The 17,419-nt window shown below is 43.0% G+C and overlaps 1 protein-coding gene across 1 annotated transcript in view; it reads right to left on the minus strand.

Moving 5' to 3' along the window:
* The window catches only part of MAGI2 (membrane associated guanylate kinase, WW and PDZ domain containing 2), a 1,152,561-nt gene extending 1,137,940 nt beyond the window's left edge, over nt 1-14,621 (minus strand). The window contains exon 1 of the mRNA XM_036327675.1: nt 13,833-14,621. Coding sequence (XP_036183568.1) covers nt 13,833-14,133 — 301 coding nt within the window. The 5' untranslated portion in view covers nt 14,134-14,621. The remainder of the gene's footprint in view (nt 1-13,832) is intronic.
* Nucleotides 14,622-17,419: the final 2,798 nt, after the last annotated feature.

Below are 17,419 nucleotides of genomic sequence, written 5' to 3' on the forward strand. Positions count from 1 at the left end.
CCCCCTGTCACACTCAAGGCAGGGTCAATAGGGAGGTTGCGGCGCCACCCTGTCATGCACAGAGCAGGGTCAATTAGGGGGTTTGGGCGCTGCCCCCTGTCACTCACAGAGCAGGGCCCATCAGGGGGGTTGGGGCTTCGTACCCTGTCACTCACAGAGCAGGGCCGATAGGGGGTTGGGGCGCTGCCCCTGTCACACACAGAGCAGGGCCCATCAGGGGGTTGGGGAGCTCCCCCCTGTCACACACAGAGCAGGGCTGATGGGGAAGTTGGGGCGCCGCCCTCTATCACCCACAGAGCAGGGCCGATCAGTGGGTTGGGGCACCACCACTGTCACACTCAGGGCAGGGCCGATGGGGATGTTATGGCTCTACCCAGTCACATAGAGAGCAGGGCTGATCAGGGGGTTGGGGCGCTGCACCCTGTCACACACAGAGCCACAGGGCAATCAGGGGGTTGGGGAGCTCCCCCCTATCAGGCACAGAGCAGGGCTGATCAGGGGATTTGGTCGCTGCCCCCTGTCATGCTGCTCCCGGTGCCAGAAGGCCTCGCAGCTCCGCTGATCCCGGTGCCAGGAGGCCTTGCAGCTCCACTGATCCCGGTGCCGGGAGGCCTCGCAGCTCTGCTGATCCCAGTGCTGGGAGGCATATTACCCTTTTACTATATAGGATAGAGGCCTGGTGCATGGGTGGGGGCCTGCTGGTTTGCCCTGAAGGGTGTCCTGGATCTGGGTGGGGGTCCCCACTGGGGTGCCTGGCCAGCCTGGGTGAGGCAATGATGGCTGTTTGCAGCTGGTCACACCCCCTTCATGGTGGGAGTCCTCACTGGGGTGCCTGGCTAGTCTGGGTGAGGGCCTGAGGGCTGTTTTCAGGCTGGCGGGTGACTGAAGCTCCCAACCTGTCCTTTTTTTCTTTTTTTTTTATTCTGGGCCAGCTTTAGCTCTGAGGCTTGGCTCCAGCTCTGAGGCCTCGGCTGCTGAAAGCAGGTATCTGGTTTGTTTGGGTTCTATAATTATAACACTGTTGTGGTCCTGCTCACTCCAGCTCTGAGATCCCCCTGGCTGAAAGCAGGGATCTGCGTTTGTTCTATAATTGAAACAATGTTGCGGTCCTGCTGGCTAAAGCCCGGCTGGCTGAAAGCAGGTTTCTGGGGTTTTGTTTAGCTTCTATATTTGTAACAATGTTTCTTAAACTGCAAGCTCAGAGGCTAGCAAGGCAGGCAGGGAATGTTGGTTTCCTCCGTCACTGAAGCAAGCAAGCCTCCTGTTTGCTTCAAGCTGCCTGGCTGCCGGCTGCCATCTTGGTTGGCAGTTAATTTGCATATTGCCCTGATTAGCCCATGGGAAGGGTAGCGGAGGTATGGCTAATTACCATGTTTCTCTATTATTAGATAGGATATAAGTTTTTATATAGTATTGAGCCTATTCCAGGCTCTAGGGTAAGCATGTTGCAGGTAATATAAGATTTATTCCTCATAACATCTTTATGAAGTATGTTCGGCATTGATTCCTATTTTTTAAAGGATGAAACTGTTATGCAGAGATGTAAAATAAACTGTTCATGTCACATCTAGTATGAGATAGTGCTGTGACTGGAACCCACACTTGTTTGTCTCCAAAGCTCCATGCTCTTAACTACTACCCTGAACTGTGAAACTCCTGGGGTGGGATCAAGATTTACAGACTATTAATAATTTCTAGATGCAGAGTTTATGTGACTGTATAAACTACAATTCATGTAGAATATGAATACTAAGAACTCCTAACCCATGCTTCTTCACCAAAATGTTGTTTGTTTGTGTGTCTTTTACCGTTTATTCTGATTAAATCATGGAAGGTATCTTTAAAAGATAAAAGAAATTCATTTTAACTCAGGTCACACAGATATATTTCAGGATTAACTACTTAAAGATTAGGAGGTGGTATCTTAATAAAGAGTTATTCACCTTTTTATTACCAGTCTTAGTTTAGTACTTGTTGGAGAATAGGTTAGAAATAAGTGTTGAATAATAAATATATGAATTCTAGCTCCAGAAAATGGAATTGGAACATTTTTGATGAGTCAGTTTATAATTATACTAGAGGCCCAGTGCACAAAATTCATGCATGGTGGGGGTTGGGGAGGTTTAAAGCCAGCCTGCACCATCTCTCAATCTAGGACCGCTGGCTCCTAATCGCTCACCTGCCTGCCTGCTTGATTGCCCTTAACCACTCTGCCTGCCTACCTCATTGCCCCTAACCCCTCTGCCTGCCTGACTGAACGCCCCTAACCACTCTCCTGCCTGCCTGCCTGATCACTCCTAACCATTCACCTGCCTGCCTAATCACCCCTAACTGCTTACCTGTCTGATCGCCCCTAACCACTCTGCCTGTCTGCCTGCCTGATTGCTCCTAACCACTCACCTGCCTGCCTGATCGCATCTAACCACTCACCTGCCTGCCTGATTACCCCTACCTGCCTCTGCCTCGGCCCCCGCTGCTGCAGCTTCGTCTGGAAGGACGTCCGGAATGACGTCCAGAAGGTCATTCGGCTGTCCAGTCAAATTAGCATATTATGCTCTTATTATTATAGATTCAACCCTGGATCAATGGCACAGACATTTGTAAGCACTATATAATTCAAAAAATATTTCAAGTTGGTGTTGGCATGCATTGTAGGTGTATTTTTGTAGCTGATTTTATTTCTTATGTTCTATTTTGGATAATGTTAAAATGAATTTGTGTTCCTACATATTTTACTTCAGAATGATTACATTTTTCTGGAATTTAAAACAGAAGTCCAATCAGAGCAATACTGAATGAGGTAATAGAGACATATCTAGAATTTAGCCAACTTTATGTAAGAGAAAATACATCTTGATTTACTCTCTAAATAGAGTTCTCTTTTTGAAAGATATTCACCAATGTTCTCCAAAACAATAAGCTAGGAATGAAATACACGTGATTATGCCATTTTATAATTGTATCAATCAGAAGATTTCACTGAAAAACAACAGAAAACCAAACTAAATGGATTAAACTACCCATAACAAGAAGTCCTGAGATAGGACTAGTTCTGGGTTCATTTTAGCAATTCACCAAGGGGCCACTAGCTTTTTTTTTTCTTTTCTTTCTTTCTTTTTTTTTTTAATCATTCTGTCCTGCTCTTCTCCACCTATTGGCTAGCTTTCCTCACGATCACAGATGGTTACACAGGCATCTTCCACTTTTCAAACGTTTGTATTACGCCACCTCACTTTTAGGAAAGGCTTAGTGTAGTATCTGCTTTCACTACCAGAATGAAATCCAAAGAGAATTTTCACTTTTACAAAAAAAGGTGAAAAGCAAAAATAAAGTTCCACTGTTTGTTTTTCAGCCAGCTGTTACAGAGGCAGCATGCACCAGAGCAGCGAGAGCGGCACCACCAAGCTCCTTCCCTGGGAACTACACTCAGCATCTCAGCATCCAGACACCACAGCTTTGAACTGTGTCTGTGCGCATCTGTGCGTTAACTCAATTTGTTTTCTGCATCCATTTGTAAGATGTGTCCTAAGGTATCAGAAAAGGCTAAGAGAGCTCCTTAGGGTGTCACACTTGGCATAAAAGAGGACATCGTTAAAGTGTTGCAATCATGATGAACAAAATAGTGTGCATGCATTGAACTTTTGGTCTGGGAACACTCAAAAATTTTCCATATAAATTAATAGAATTGCTTCTTAATTTTCTTAATTTTACACCATTTTTGGCTTACAAACGTTTTCACAGACACCCTCTACTTTCAGATAGTGGGGGAAACCTGTAGTTGCTCCAGGAATCACTGCCACGTGCAGTAACTTTCACAGACAGAATAGATATGCTTGGAATCTCATTTTAAGAACTAAAAAAATTCTCAGGAAGTCCCCAAAGGGCTTCACATTACTTTTTCTTTCTTGGAACTAAGCTTTAAGACATTTCCTAAAACAATCACTGGCAAAGAGATGGAATTACCTTGCCTGGTTCAGACTAGTCTAAGTTCATCCCCTTGGGATGAGGCCAACCTGATATGGAACACATGGCATAGCAGCACATCAACATGTGGATACTTGAACAAAACTGGCATTCTGTAGGGAGGAGGAGGAGGAGGAGGAGAAGTGCATTCCAGGTCGGCAACCAACAACATCTCTAATAACTTTGTGGTTTTCTAAACTCTGTCTGAAAGCATATTCAATTGAAGCAAAGCATCTCCTTAGTCAATTCTAAGAGAATCAATTTCTCTAAGGATAAAAGTTGTCAAATGCTCTTCACAGTAGATAATGAAGATTTTCCAATTAATTTTAAAAGGAAGACTTGAGATGAGAATATAAAAGGGCATTTTCTTGATTCATACAAGAGGTTACCATATTCTTTGGAGTATCGATGATATCACTAATTTTACATAGTTTTTATTAGGTTGTATGGTATATATGCACTTCACAAAATTCATATACAGTGTTACCCCATAGCAAATTAATTTGATGTGTGCAAAATGGCTTTAAATTTAAAACATTAATATAAGTTAAAAATATTATGTTCTCCATTCCGTAACAAAACCTCTTGGGTTCCATGCTAATTAAACTTAGTTTTTCTTGACATTTAAAATTTTTCAGTAAACACCAGTACCTTTATTTTAGCTAAACAATTGGAAGCTAGGTATTATTTACAGTCATGAGCTGCTTAATGACAGGAATATGTTCTGATAAATGCATTGTTAGGCAATTTCATCAATGTGTGAATGTCATAGAGTGTACTTACACACACCTAGATAGTTCAGCCTAATTGTATGTGCTATACTTTTATATGATCGGCAGCACAGTTGGTTTATTTACACCAGCATCACTACAAACATGTGAGTAATGCTTTGCACTATAGCATTATGACAGCTACAACCTCACTAGGTGATAAAAACTTTTCAGCTCCATTATAATCTTATGAGAACACCGTCATATGTGCCCTCCACCATTAATGAGACATGATTATGTGGCACACACATGACTGTGACTTACTTTTAAATAAATACTTATTTTGAATTACAATATAGCATATATTCATAGCATGCTGGAACCAGTCCTCTCATCCTACGCTGAGACATCTAAATCAATAAAAGTTTAAACCACTCTGCAAATGTGTTAGCAATTTCATGAATAAGCATGCCCCTTATCTCTGCTCCTTCTTTGGTACATTAACATTAGAGCACTACCTAGTTATTATGTAGTCCACCAGCCACTTGGTAGTGCAAACAAAAATAACCAAAATCCAAGCTACTAAATCTGACGTCTTATTTTCACTTCTTACCAACTAATATGTATAAAATATAGAAATCATCTGGGTTACCTGATTTCATTATGTCTTTATGGCCTCTCATTATTAGAGCTAGTAAGGTTTAAAAATACCACTCACATTTGAAAATTAATAGGTGACTATCAAGCTTTCCAGCTAGATTTGTCACACATGGAATATTTTATGTAATTCTTTCCCAAAAATATGATTGTTCCTTCACATGCATAAATGCCTTTCTGGGACTACTGATTTACAAAACTGGCATTGAACCTTTGTGTTGGAGTATATGTTCCATGTATACCAAGAAGCAGAAGACATGTGATGATAGAGTGACTCTTCACCCTGAACTGAAGAAAAGGAAAGCATGGGTACTTCCAACCAAAAGAGGTCCAGCTATAGCTAATGCTTCAGAAGAAATGCAAAGAAAGAAGGTTTTAGTCTTTTAACTGCAGATGGGGAAGAGCATCCTGATAACAGTCTTGCACTTCCAGAGGGGGACCAACTTCTTTCTGTCTCTTTAGATCCCAGTCCTACCACCAACAACATGGCCATCCACAAAGCACCTGGACTTGCTAGAAAGCTAACAGTTACTCATGTTTAGGTGCTTTGGGAAATAAGCCAACACTTTAGGAGCTTTTAGTGACCCTTTCAGCTTAAATTCCAGATATTTTTAAAATAAATGTTGTCTAATCAAGAATTGCTTTAATATCCTTACATCACAGACCGCAAAGAAAGGGAGACCAGGGTCAACTGTGGACTGATTAGAATGCTCCACAGATGCAACTTTGGACATTTCATATTTCTGAAGGTTGCTCGTGCTTGCAATCCAACTAATCAGATTTTGACAAGCTAAGGTATGTTGCTAGATTAATCTGTGTTTATACACATCCTCATATTAATATATATACTTCAACTAAGTATGTACCTTCCTGTGTACAACAATACAAGCTACCAGGATAAGCAACACTGCTCACCTGTAAAGTGAAAAATAATTGTTAAGAATATAAATAACTGTGTGTTTTTTCACTTAGGATTTTTACTCAGACATTCTCTATGATCTCTTAAGTGATGATTTAAAATAAAAACAGGTTTTATGCTACTCATAATCCATTTAAAATAATTCATTTTAACATTTGGGAAACTCGTTTTAAGAAGCTTCTTCAAACACAATGTAATGTGAAAAGCAGATAAATAAAGTATATTATTTTGTGTGTTTTTTAATTAAACAAGTTTGATTTGTCCTACTTCATTTCATAATCACTTCATAAAATCCATCATTACTTATGAAAAAGTCTCTGATTTCATGTGCATGAGTTTCATTAAAGACAGTTAAGAAGTTCAAACAATTCCCCCACAAATATCTTCCATATAGCTTTTACTTCACACTATAAAGGGTTAGATTTTCTTCTGTCACATGTTTGTTTTGAGCTATTATTGGATATATAATGACTGTCATGGTTTTGACAGTGAATTTTTTAAGTAAACCAAAGTAACTGAAAATGACAAGACTTGACATGAATTCATGTAACAATTACAAGGAGAAATGTTTTCCAAAGTTGAGCAAGCCATACAATGATTTCAAATATTAAAAGAAATTGAATCATTCATTTAAAATATCCACTCATTGGCCTACTAGATCCTTGAAAGTAAATTCATTGGATTCATTTGAATTAATATTCAATCAGTTGTCAAAAAAGGAAACATTTCTGTTTCTTCTAGACTATATAAAACAGTTAACACTGTATATGAAAATTAACATAAATTTTTAAATGTTTTAAAAAATTAATCTTCAAATAAAGTCTTTTATAAAAGTTGATAGCATGTCAATAAAATTCAATAATGGAAGCAATTACTAATTATCTGTTATGATATAGCAGATACCTATCCTTATACAAATATTTTATTATAATTTAACAGACACATATCCATCTATGCAAGTATTCAGTAATTATAAACCCATCAGTAAATGATATATATAACACTAATTATAATTTATTTTTATTACAGGAAATATCACAGCAGTCCTTACTGGAGACAAAAAAGAGGGAGCTGGGAATGGAATGAAATAAATAAATACTAATTTTAAAAATCACAATACTAAGAAAATTTTAAGACCTTATCCCATACTTCTTATCATGATAAAAAGGCAGACTATAGCTAAGAAATATTTTAAAAATTAATATTGGACACTGGAACTTCAAGGCAGAGGTTTCTCTTAAATTCTAAAATAGGATTAATTCAACTAAAATGCTAAAATCACTAGGGCGCTGGTAGTAGATAAATTGTTGGCTGCTTCTTCTTGAAAGTGTTAATATAGAGAATTATTTATATTGAGCTATTGTTACTCTCACAAGTGCAAAGTAAACTTCTAGAGGAATTTTTATGTACTTTTCTCTACTGTACATTGTTGGCTGTACTTATGAACTGTTTTATTATTGCTCTTCTTTGTGAGATACTTGATTTTTAGCTGAGAAGTAAAAGCTCTGTCTTAAAATATACTGACATCTAAATATAGTCACATGTAAAAAGTATAAATAAATTCCTAAACTTAAAATTAGTGAATCCTTATAGGATTTCTATGTTTGTCAAGCCTAGAATAAATGATTCACCAGCTATTTAGGAGAAAGGATATAGGTACAAAGTGAATAAATTACTGGGTGAAAATAAATTATGGCTAAAGTATAAAACAGCAAATCTTTTACATAAAAGCAGCATCAATGGGAGTTATTTTTAAAAGGTAAAAATATGTTCCATTCCACTTAATTGCATTACTCTTCATATTAATGTTTTTCAAAGTAAAGCATTTATTTTACTTTACAGAAAAACTTCCAGAATATCTTACTTGCAAATTACTCATACTATTAATTAGTCAACCATTTTCATAGTTTTCAGGTAGTCTTCAATTAAGAATAAAATATCTTGAAAGTTGAGAACATTTCATAATGTCACTAACTCAAAATAACCAATAAGTTCAGAATAACATTTATTAACATTTACATAATGCTTATATTCTGCCAGACACTACATCATTTAAATGCATAACTTACTTAATATTCCCAAGTTACTATTACTACCCCAGGCTAGATAACTTGCCTCCATAGCCAATACTCAGTGGTATACTGAGTATTCAAATCTAGATAGTCTACTAGGGAGACTATACATTTACCCACTAATCTATCCCATCTCTAGAGGGATAATTCAGCCTGGGTCTACTCTTTTGAAAGCCATTGTTTTCAAGCAGCCAGGGTTATCAAATGTAACTTGTTTTTACGCATCATGAAAGCGAATGTGTGAGTTACAAGCAACTAAAAGAAAACTGAGCATAATAAACACTGGCATGTCAAAAGATTGTGCAGTATAAATGTTAAGAGTAGAGATGGTGGCACTTAAATAACTTTAACTGTAGTTTCAGCCTGAGATCACTCTCAGCCTAACAAACACATAAAAAGCCAACAGTCATTTTAACATTCAAGGTCATATCATTTAAATTACATACACATACTGAAAAACTACAATAGCACTCCCCACAAAGTATGCCCAAAGACAATTGTCTCATTAACCTTGTTCTAAAACATTAAAGATAATTTATTATAAAATAGTTAACTGGTCAAATTGTTCAACCAACTTTATTATTAGTCAATAAAATTCACAGACCTTAAATTTCTATGCAGAAATCAATCTTTACTGGAGAAAATTTTACATAATTTATTTTTACCTTTCCAAATAAAAAGTAGAGGGGTTTAACTCTATGATTCTAGCCTGATGTCAGTCAAAAATAAAGTATGACAATAAATGTAGATCTACTTTCCTTTAAAGGCATCTTTGAAAGGAGCAATAGGAAGGACAGCAATGTACACCTTCGCCAGAACTGAATTTCAAAGGCCTTCTTCGGCCTGTTTTCCACATGAGAAGAATTAGAGAACTTTTTGCCTTTCATTTTCCATTATGAGAACCTAAATGGGCCAATAAGTCCCGGCTATGTAGGTCCCCATGTGGTAGATGCAGCAGCAGCTATAGTGTGAGGAATGTAGGACACAGTAATCTGTGCAGCTGACTTCTGTGAACTGTAGTGGCAAATTTAAGAAAAGAAAAAGGAAGGAAAAAAAGAGAAAAAGAAAAAACTTTAGCACTTCAGCTAAATCACTCAAAAAACTTCCTTCAACTGGGTCTGCTGCATTAATGAGATCTTAGAACAGAACTGCTGATTTAGATTTAAATACTTTGGTGAGGAGCTTTACTATGATAAACTAAAACGCCAGAGTTTATAAAAATAATTGGATGTGAAAATAAATGCTATTTTTTACATGAATCATCACTCTGGATTAAAAGAAGCTTAAATTAAAATGGAATCCTCTGAATTTAATTAAATGGTTTTTTAAAATTGTTTTAAGGGCACTTAAATAATGTAGAAAACTACATCTATTTTGTCTAGTAATTCAACTCTTTAAAAATTGTGGTAATTTAAAATTATGACAACTCTAATGTAAAATTAGCCAAAAGTAAATAAAATTTGAGTAAACAATGTAATTTTATCTGGTGCACATTTTATCAATATTCTTGTTATTCAAATGTCTCCCCCTCTTTTTTTGCAAAATCTGCTTAGTTTAACTGATTTTGCATGTAGTTTTATATACTACCTAATGTTTGAATGAATATTCAAAAAACAATCATCTCATTATTGTTAAAGCAATCATCTCTAAAAAATACAACTACTAAACAAACCACAGTCAAACTTTTCAGCTACACTAGTTTATTGGCTCTCTAAAAACAACTCTGAGCCAAAAGTTCTTACATATTTTTTCAGCAAGTGAAATATGTAGTGAAACCCATGACAAACATACTATATCTAAGGTGCTGAAAATTTCGCTTTGCCTACAATGGTAAGTAAAATAAACATTTATTATTTGATAAGGGAAAGTATTATTTCAACAAGAAATAGTATATATGAATCATCACATTTATAAGAATACTACTGCCCAGTGCACGAATTTATGCACACTGAAAGGAAATTAATTAGAATATTTTAATATCGCTATTTGCCCTTTCTCTATAATAGAAGTATCAACCAAATTTATGATCGACAATGATAGATAGAAACACATGCGTGTGATTGGCGCCAGTGAGAGCTTTATATGTATTGCGCATGTGTGAGTCAATTTAGCCATATATATATATATATATATATATATATATATGAATAAACTTGCTTAATTAGACCTGCTTTCTGATTTAGCTAAACTTTTTTCCAGCCCAGTGAAGCACCCCGACTTCTCTTTCAGGTAACTGTCAGCAACACAGCAGTAAATATCAACAAAAAGCAGATTATTATTGTAGGTCACACAGGGAGAACAAAGGGTAAAATATTTAACTGCAGCAGTGTTTGACTATATTCTGCGCAGTGAGAAAACCTAAAGTCATTCTCAAGGTCCACCATTTCTTACTTCTTTTCAGTCGAGTCAAGTTTCTAAGCTTTCTAAATCTCCGTTTTCTGGCTAATGAGAAGAAAATAGGATTCCACCGAGTCTCCTATCTACCTATTCCAGGATTTCCGTGAGGGTCAAATGAGATGAGGCATGGGAAAATGCTTCACAGACATCTGGTTAAAATGAAAAATGTTTGCACCTGACTATAAAGCAAATCGTGTTCCTAGGCTGAAGAAACTGCAAGGAGGCTAGTAGTTTAGGAGAGGAAGCCAGGCATTGCTACTTGCCATCATTACCCAGACGGACACTAGCATATTAACCTTTTATATATATAGATACAAGAGGATTATATTTTCCACAAAAGCTAAAAGAAGCTGGTGTTGCTTAGTGGTTAACTGTTGACCTATGAACCAGGAGGTCAAGGTTTGATTCCTGGTCAGGGCATCTGACTGAACTGGGAGCTCGATCCCCACTGTGGGGCATTCGGGGGGCAGCTGATCAATGATTCTCTTATCATTGATGTTTCTATCTCTCCCCCTCCCTTCCTTTCTAAAATCAATAAAAAATATTAAAAATACTTTTTTTTAAGCTAAAAGAAGGTGTTTTTCTTTTTTTGTTTTTTTGTCAGTACTGACTCCGGAGGTGAAACAGGCTCCTGTGGAGACTCTGTGAATATCATTACCAGCATCATCATCAATGACCCAGGGAGGCCTGGAACTGTGGGTTCATACAGAATAAAAAGAACTTTCCCCCTAAAATCCCTTTATATGCATATGTTCCAAGGAGTCCTAAAAGCAGTAATCTTACAAACAAAATATACAGAAGTTAAGTGATCAGAGGCTACCTTGGACGGAATCATGGCAAGATTTAAATGATAACTAGCCTAGGTACCCATCTTTCACAGGAATTTATGGCATATGGTCACTTAGGGCTCTTCATAAACACCCACATTGATGCAGGTCTCATGAATTCAAAATATAGCCCACAGATGTTTGGAAAGCTCTGTTAGAAAGATCATCTTCTTTATTAAGATAAAGATGCTTTATCCTTTAAAAAAATATCCCATAGATCCATCTTAGTTTTGTCCTGTGGAGTGTTGCAGGATAGTCAGAATTCCTTTTCTTACCTGATAGCTTTCATGCCCTTACTTTTAGAAGTTAAGTCTTTCCACTGGATTTTATGGAAGTGAGCTACAATATCCAAAAAATCCCCCTTACTTTATTTTCTGGTCACATTCTTGCTGCTAGAGTTACATTCTGCCAAGGTCTGTCTCAAAAGGTAGTGCTCATTATAAATACAACATTAAAATGTGGTCATCACTGCAAACTCCAATAGGATAATCACCTCCCTCGTTAGCATACCATCATTAGTCAAATTTTAAAATGCATTAACTTTTGCAACAACTTTCTACTACAAATACCAAGCTTGTTGCCAACAAATCCATGGTCATTGATTATGTAGTGGATTTCCTGGACTCACACCAGAACTTCACACTTATATGTATTGCTATAAAATAGTATTATGCCATCAAATATGTTAACACGAATCCCTATATTTGAGGCTTGTGTCATCTTGAAAAATACCAAAATGCTCTATTTGCCTTCCTACCTAACTCATACTCTTCAGTTTCACAATTTGAGCAATGTTGACCTTCAAGTCACTGTTTACATTAGCCTTTCTCAAGTCATCATCTAATAACACTCAAGAATCTCCAAGGAAAACGTTTTCTTGTATGGCAATTTACATTAAAGAAATTTCACCTGAGACATCGCTTTTCACTTGTTTACTTTTAAAACTGGTTTTATAGAAAACATCTCCCTAAGAGTGTGTCCTGACAGTTCATCTGGAAGTGAGACTAAGTGGTTGTTCAAAACACAGGCAATGATGTGCTCAATTCCATCTCTGCGGCAGGACGAACAAGGTCACACCACCAGCAAACCTGTCCATGGATAAGAACATGCACATAGACACACAGGGCACATGTGGAAAACAAAGGTACGCTACTTTAGTCTAGTTAGAGTTGTCCTCTTTACAAGAAACTTTTACCTCCCTCTTTCTTCCCTCTTTCAAGGCCGTATTTTCTTTCCAGCAAAGACAATTCATTAGTGAGAGTTCTGCAAGATCTCAGTCTCTATACTCCCCATCACAGCCTTCCAGTTAACTGAAGCTCATCTATGTGGCAGGCCTGAGCTTCTCCATCCAGCCACTGCTCAGATACACGACCCCGCCTCCCCCAATCCGACGCCAGAGGAGGGTGCAACCACAGAGAACTTCCACTCCAACGGGGCAATCCCCGCGTGGAGTACATTCGGGTGACCGTGTCTCTCCTCCAGACACCCCAACCCTAGAACCCCTTCCTCGAGCCGCGCCTTCCCTGCGAGCCTGCTCCCGCGGGCCAGCTCGGGGTGCGCGCCCGGGTTAGTCAGTGCGCACGTGACGCGCGGTGCCCACATGACACGGCCATGGGCGGGGGAGGGGGTCAGAGCGGCGAAGCAGGGAAAAAGTTCAGGAAGACCGGTCCCAGCGCCCAAAGCGGTCGGTCCCCTCCGTGCTTGGTCTAGTGGTGGCTCAGGGTTCCCCAGGGGACGGCTGCGGATCAAGGCACCTAGGGTCCAGCTTCCCAAAAACGGGGGAAGGGGGTGGGGGGACGGATGTCGGGCGCAGTTCTCCTGTCTCCCCGCCACCTTCCGCTCCTCTCCGCCCAGCGGGTGATGCTGCTGCACCCTCAAGTTGCTCCTTCCTCCCCTTTCTCCCTCCTTTTTATTGCCCCTACTTTCTTTCCTCCCTCCCGCCCTTCCTTCCTCCCTTCCCTCCCTCCCCTGAAAGCTCTCCATCCACTGCGGGCGCTGCCACTGACGCACATTGAATTTGCCCCCGGAGCTCGCCCGCATCTCCGAGGTCAGACACCAGGCCGAGCCCCTTCCACCGGGCGGCGTGTAACAGCGCAAACAAAGTTGTACGCGGCGCCGAAACCTGCCCTCGCTCCCAAGGCGCCCCCCGTTCGAATCCTGCGCCAAGCTCCCCGGCTCAGCCGGTGCAGCCTCGACCTCACCGCACCCCCGGGCAACACACCCCCTTCCCGGGCGAGCCCACCCTCCCGGCGCCCCGCGCCCCCGGCGGTCCGGCCGCCGCGCTCACCTTGCTTGACACACTTGAGCCGCAGGGGGTCCTTGCAGTGTTTGATGACGGCCAGCACGTCCCTGATGGTGAGCCCCGCCACGGGGGTCTCGTTCACCTCCAGCAGGAGCTCCTCCGACACCAACTTGCTGCCGCTCTCATAGGCCACCTTGCCGGGCTTCACCTCCCCCAGGTAGGGGAACTGGCCGTTCTCCGCACCCCCCTTCAGCTCGAAGCCCAGCTGGCCCTCCGGGTTCCTGCCAATGACACTCTCGTGGACTTTGCTGGTCCAGTGGCTTTTCTTTTTCAAGCTTTTGGACATGGCAGTGGGGCGAGTCGCCTCGGCTCCTGAGGGGTTCCTCCGGGGCAGGGGTGTGGGCGGTGAGAGGATGAGGATGGAGGAGCCGGGGTGGGGGGCCCAGAGGTGAGAAGAGCGGACTTTGCTTTCCTCCCACCTCTGTTCGGCGCTTTCCCTCTTCTTGGGATGGAGTGTGGACGCGGACGGGGAGGGAGGAGCGGGGCGGCTGGGCAGAGGTGGGAGAGCTGGGGTGAGGTGGTGCTGTCCCTGGAATGACACTCAGGGCTGTGGCCCCGCAGCGGAGAGCAGTGGCGGCGGCGGCGGCCCGAGCGAGCAGTGGCGGAGCGGGGAGCGGGTGGGGTGGGGGTGGTGACGGCGGGCAGGGATGCCGGGGGCCACTCCTGCGCCGTGCGAGTGGGAGCGCGCGCCTGGGTGTGTGGTGTTAGCTGATGTCCATGGCAGCTGCAGTGGCAGCGGCGGATCCGCGCGCGTGTGCGTGTGCGTGTGGTGTGTGTGTGTGTGTGAGTGTGTGTACTAGTTGTACTGTATGGGCAGGAGGGGAGGAGGGGAGGAGGCGGCGGGAGCCGGCTGCGGGAGGAGGGGCGCGCGCCTGCCGGGGGGCCGCTTCGCCGCCGTCTCCGCGCCCTCCCTCCGCAGCTTGACCCGGTAGTGAAGGCGGAGAGAGAGGCAGGCCGGGGCCGCCTGGCAGCCCGCGAGGGGAGGCGGGAGCGGGGAAGGAGGGGAGCCGAGGCCCGGCGCGGGGAGGCCGGCAGGCAGGCAGGCCGGGCGCCCAGGGCGGACCTGGCTTCGGCCTCCCAGCGGCGAGCGGAGCTGGGCTGCGGCGCGGAGAGGGCGCCCCAGATCCCGCGGGCCGCGCGGGAGCCGCACGGCGAGCCTGGAGGGGAGCGCGTCCCGGGCCCGCGCGCCGCCCGCCCCTGCGCGGGGTCCCGCCCGGGGAGAGCCGCCTGCGGGGCCCGGGCGCGGGGAGCCGGGAGGCCGGCGGAGGGGCTCGCAGTGCAGAGGTTTCGACTCTTCCGGTTTCCAGCCGGACTGGAGACAGAGTTCTCAGAATTCCCCCTCGAGGGGCAGAAAGTTCGAGAGCTGCAGGTTGGGCGCCAGAGGGGGGACGGCAAAGCTGCACCCCTTTCCCCGGGACGGGGCCTGAGCGCAGGGCGGAATGGCTGGTGAAAGGCGATTCCCGGGAGCGAGGGGAAGGGGCTTCAGGTTTCCTTGTTGGAGGAGCGGAAAGGGGCCGCGGGTTGGGGGGCTGGGGAGAGGGGTGCGGCGAGCAGCCTCCTGGGAGAAATGGACAGTTTAACCCACGCCCTGGAAAGCCCTCCGACTCGGACCTGTAACTTGGGAAGAAACCTTAAGAGGGCCTGGCCCGACCACCTCCTGCTGCAGAGAAGGAGAAGAAGGCTCCGAGGGTGGACACTGCGGCCCATCGGGCCGGATCTCAGCTCGCGGGCCGCCACCAGGCTCCTTAACCTCCAGCAGGTCCTCGGCCAGGAGGAGAGGTGAGGCCAGGGGCGCACGGATGCTGGAGGGCTGCCGATTTCCACTCAGCCGCGAATTTCCTGCGAGCTGTTAGGGGTGATGTTCAGTGTTTTTGTGACTGGTAAATGATTTGCACTTGCTTTACTTTCAAATGATAACTTTAAGACAGAAAAGGAATCGCACACCTACTCATCTCCTTAACGCGTGAAAAGCACCGAGCAGTTTGGAATCTTGATGTCTGAGATGAAGATGGTGTGGGAGGCAAGCGGGATAGTTAGAAATGTTTTGTCAACCCAAACAGAAAGGCCGGGTTTGGTTTCGGGCCCTGCTACTTACCAAGAGTGTGATCTTCAGTGTGTTGCTTGACCTTTCCGAGCATCAGTTTCCGCATTGGTTAACTAGGGTTGGAAGGACTCATCCTGGGATAAGAATGAAATCAGGTTAATGCATGCAAAGTGCTTGCCTGACACAGGTGGGTAGCACTTAAAATGTTAATTTCCTTCCTTTTTCCCCTCTCAAGTGTAACTCATTATTTGGGGAAAAAGGTGAATCAGATTTAGTCAGAACTGGAAGAGATATGAAAGAGAGATGATTTGTTTAACCATGTGTCTCTTTTCACTTGAGAAACCAGATCCCCAGTGAGTTGGCTGCCACTGATGAGGATTATTCAGTGAGCCAGGGGCGGTGCCAGGATCTGAAACCAGAGCTACAGGCAATGCCCAAAGAAGTCGGCTTTTAGCGTTATAAGACACAATCCCAAGTGGAAATTGATAATAAGAACTAGTTATTTTTAAACACCAATTATAGACTAACATGTATGGGCAATACTAGTATTTATCAAGTTCTAACTGCATGCTAGATGTTACCCTATAGCTTTATATATATTAATTTATTTCTCCTGACATCTTAATAAAGAAGGTACTCTTACCATCCCCTTTTATAGATAAGGAAATTAACTTTTGCAAGCCTGAAAATTTAGCCAGTGGGGAAACTAATATTTGCACTCAAGTATTTTGGCTCCAGAACTGGTCTCAATCACTGTATTGTCCCTCTCCCCTTGCCCTTACAATGTGTCATACCAGTGTCCCCAAAGGTTTGGTCTGCGTTTTATTGTAGGGATAATTAGGAAAAAACAAAACAAATGGAACAGGAGTTTGGAATAAAAGCGTTTTACCCTCTAGAATCCAGGAAAGTCATTGAGGGGTGTGTCAGCTAATTGAGTGTTTCTCAGCTCCTAATTCTTCTTTGCCCTAAGTTGTGATTTTAGAGTTAGAACCTATGAACATTTCTTTGATGTTATTTGGTATAGTGTTAGGACTTGTCAGTAGAAGGTGCGAGAGGGACCCTACATAAAAAGGGGACTTCTCTTCTTGGTTCCAATGCTTTTCTCCTTGCTTCTCTGGTGTAGTAGTGGGTGGCTTTCTGGCCAGTGATGGGTAAGAAACCAGTGTTTTACACCCTCCAGTAAGTTTGGTGAGTTCTCTAGTGTGTGGCTTCCCAGTAAGCCTTGCTGGAGTCCCAGGGGGTAGTTTCCTAGCACATTTCACTGGCACCCCAGCTGGTGGTTTCCTCACCAGCCCAGTCTGTGACACCTCAACCAATTTTTTGGCCATCAAGTGGGCCGCAGGCACATTATTCCCTATGAGGACATGGGTGGGGATTGGGGAATTCTTTTAAATTATCCCACACCCCTGGAGGCACACGGGACTCCGGCTTCCCTGGCAGCCCAGGCTTCTTTGTCTGGAAGATTGTCAGAAAGGACGTCCAGTCTAATTAGCATATTACTTTTTTTTTATTACAGATTTCTCCTGAT

The sequence above is a fragment of the Myotis myotis genome, unplaced genomic scaffold (assembly GCF_014108235.1).
Source record: "Myotis myotis isolate mMyoMyo1 unplaced genomic scaffold, mMyoMyo1.p scaffold_m19_p_11, whole genome shotgun sequence".
Taxonomy (NCBI): Eukaryota; Metazoa; Chordata; class Mammalia; order Chiroptera; family Vespertilionidae; genus Myotis; species Myotis myotis.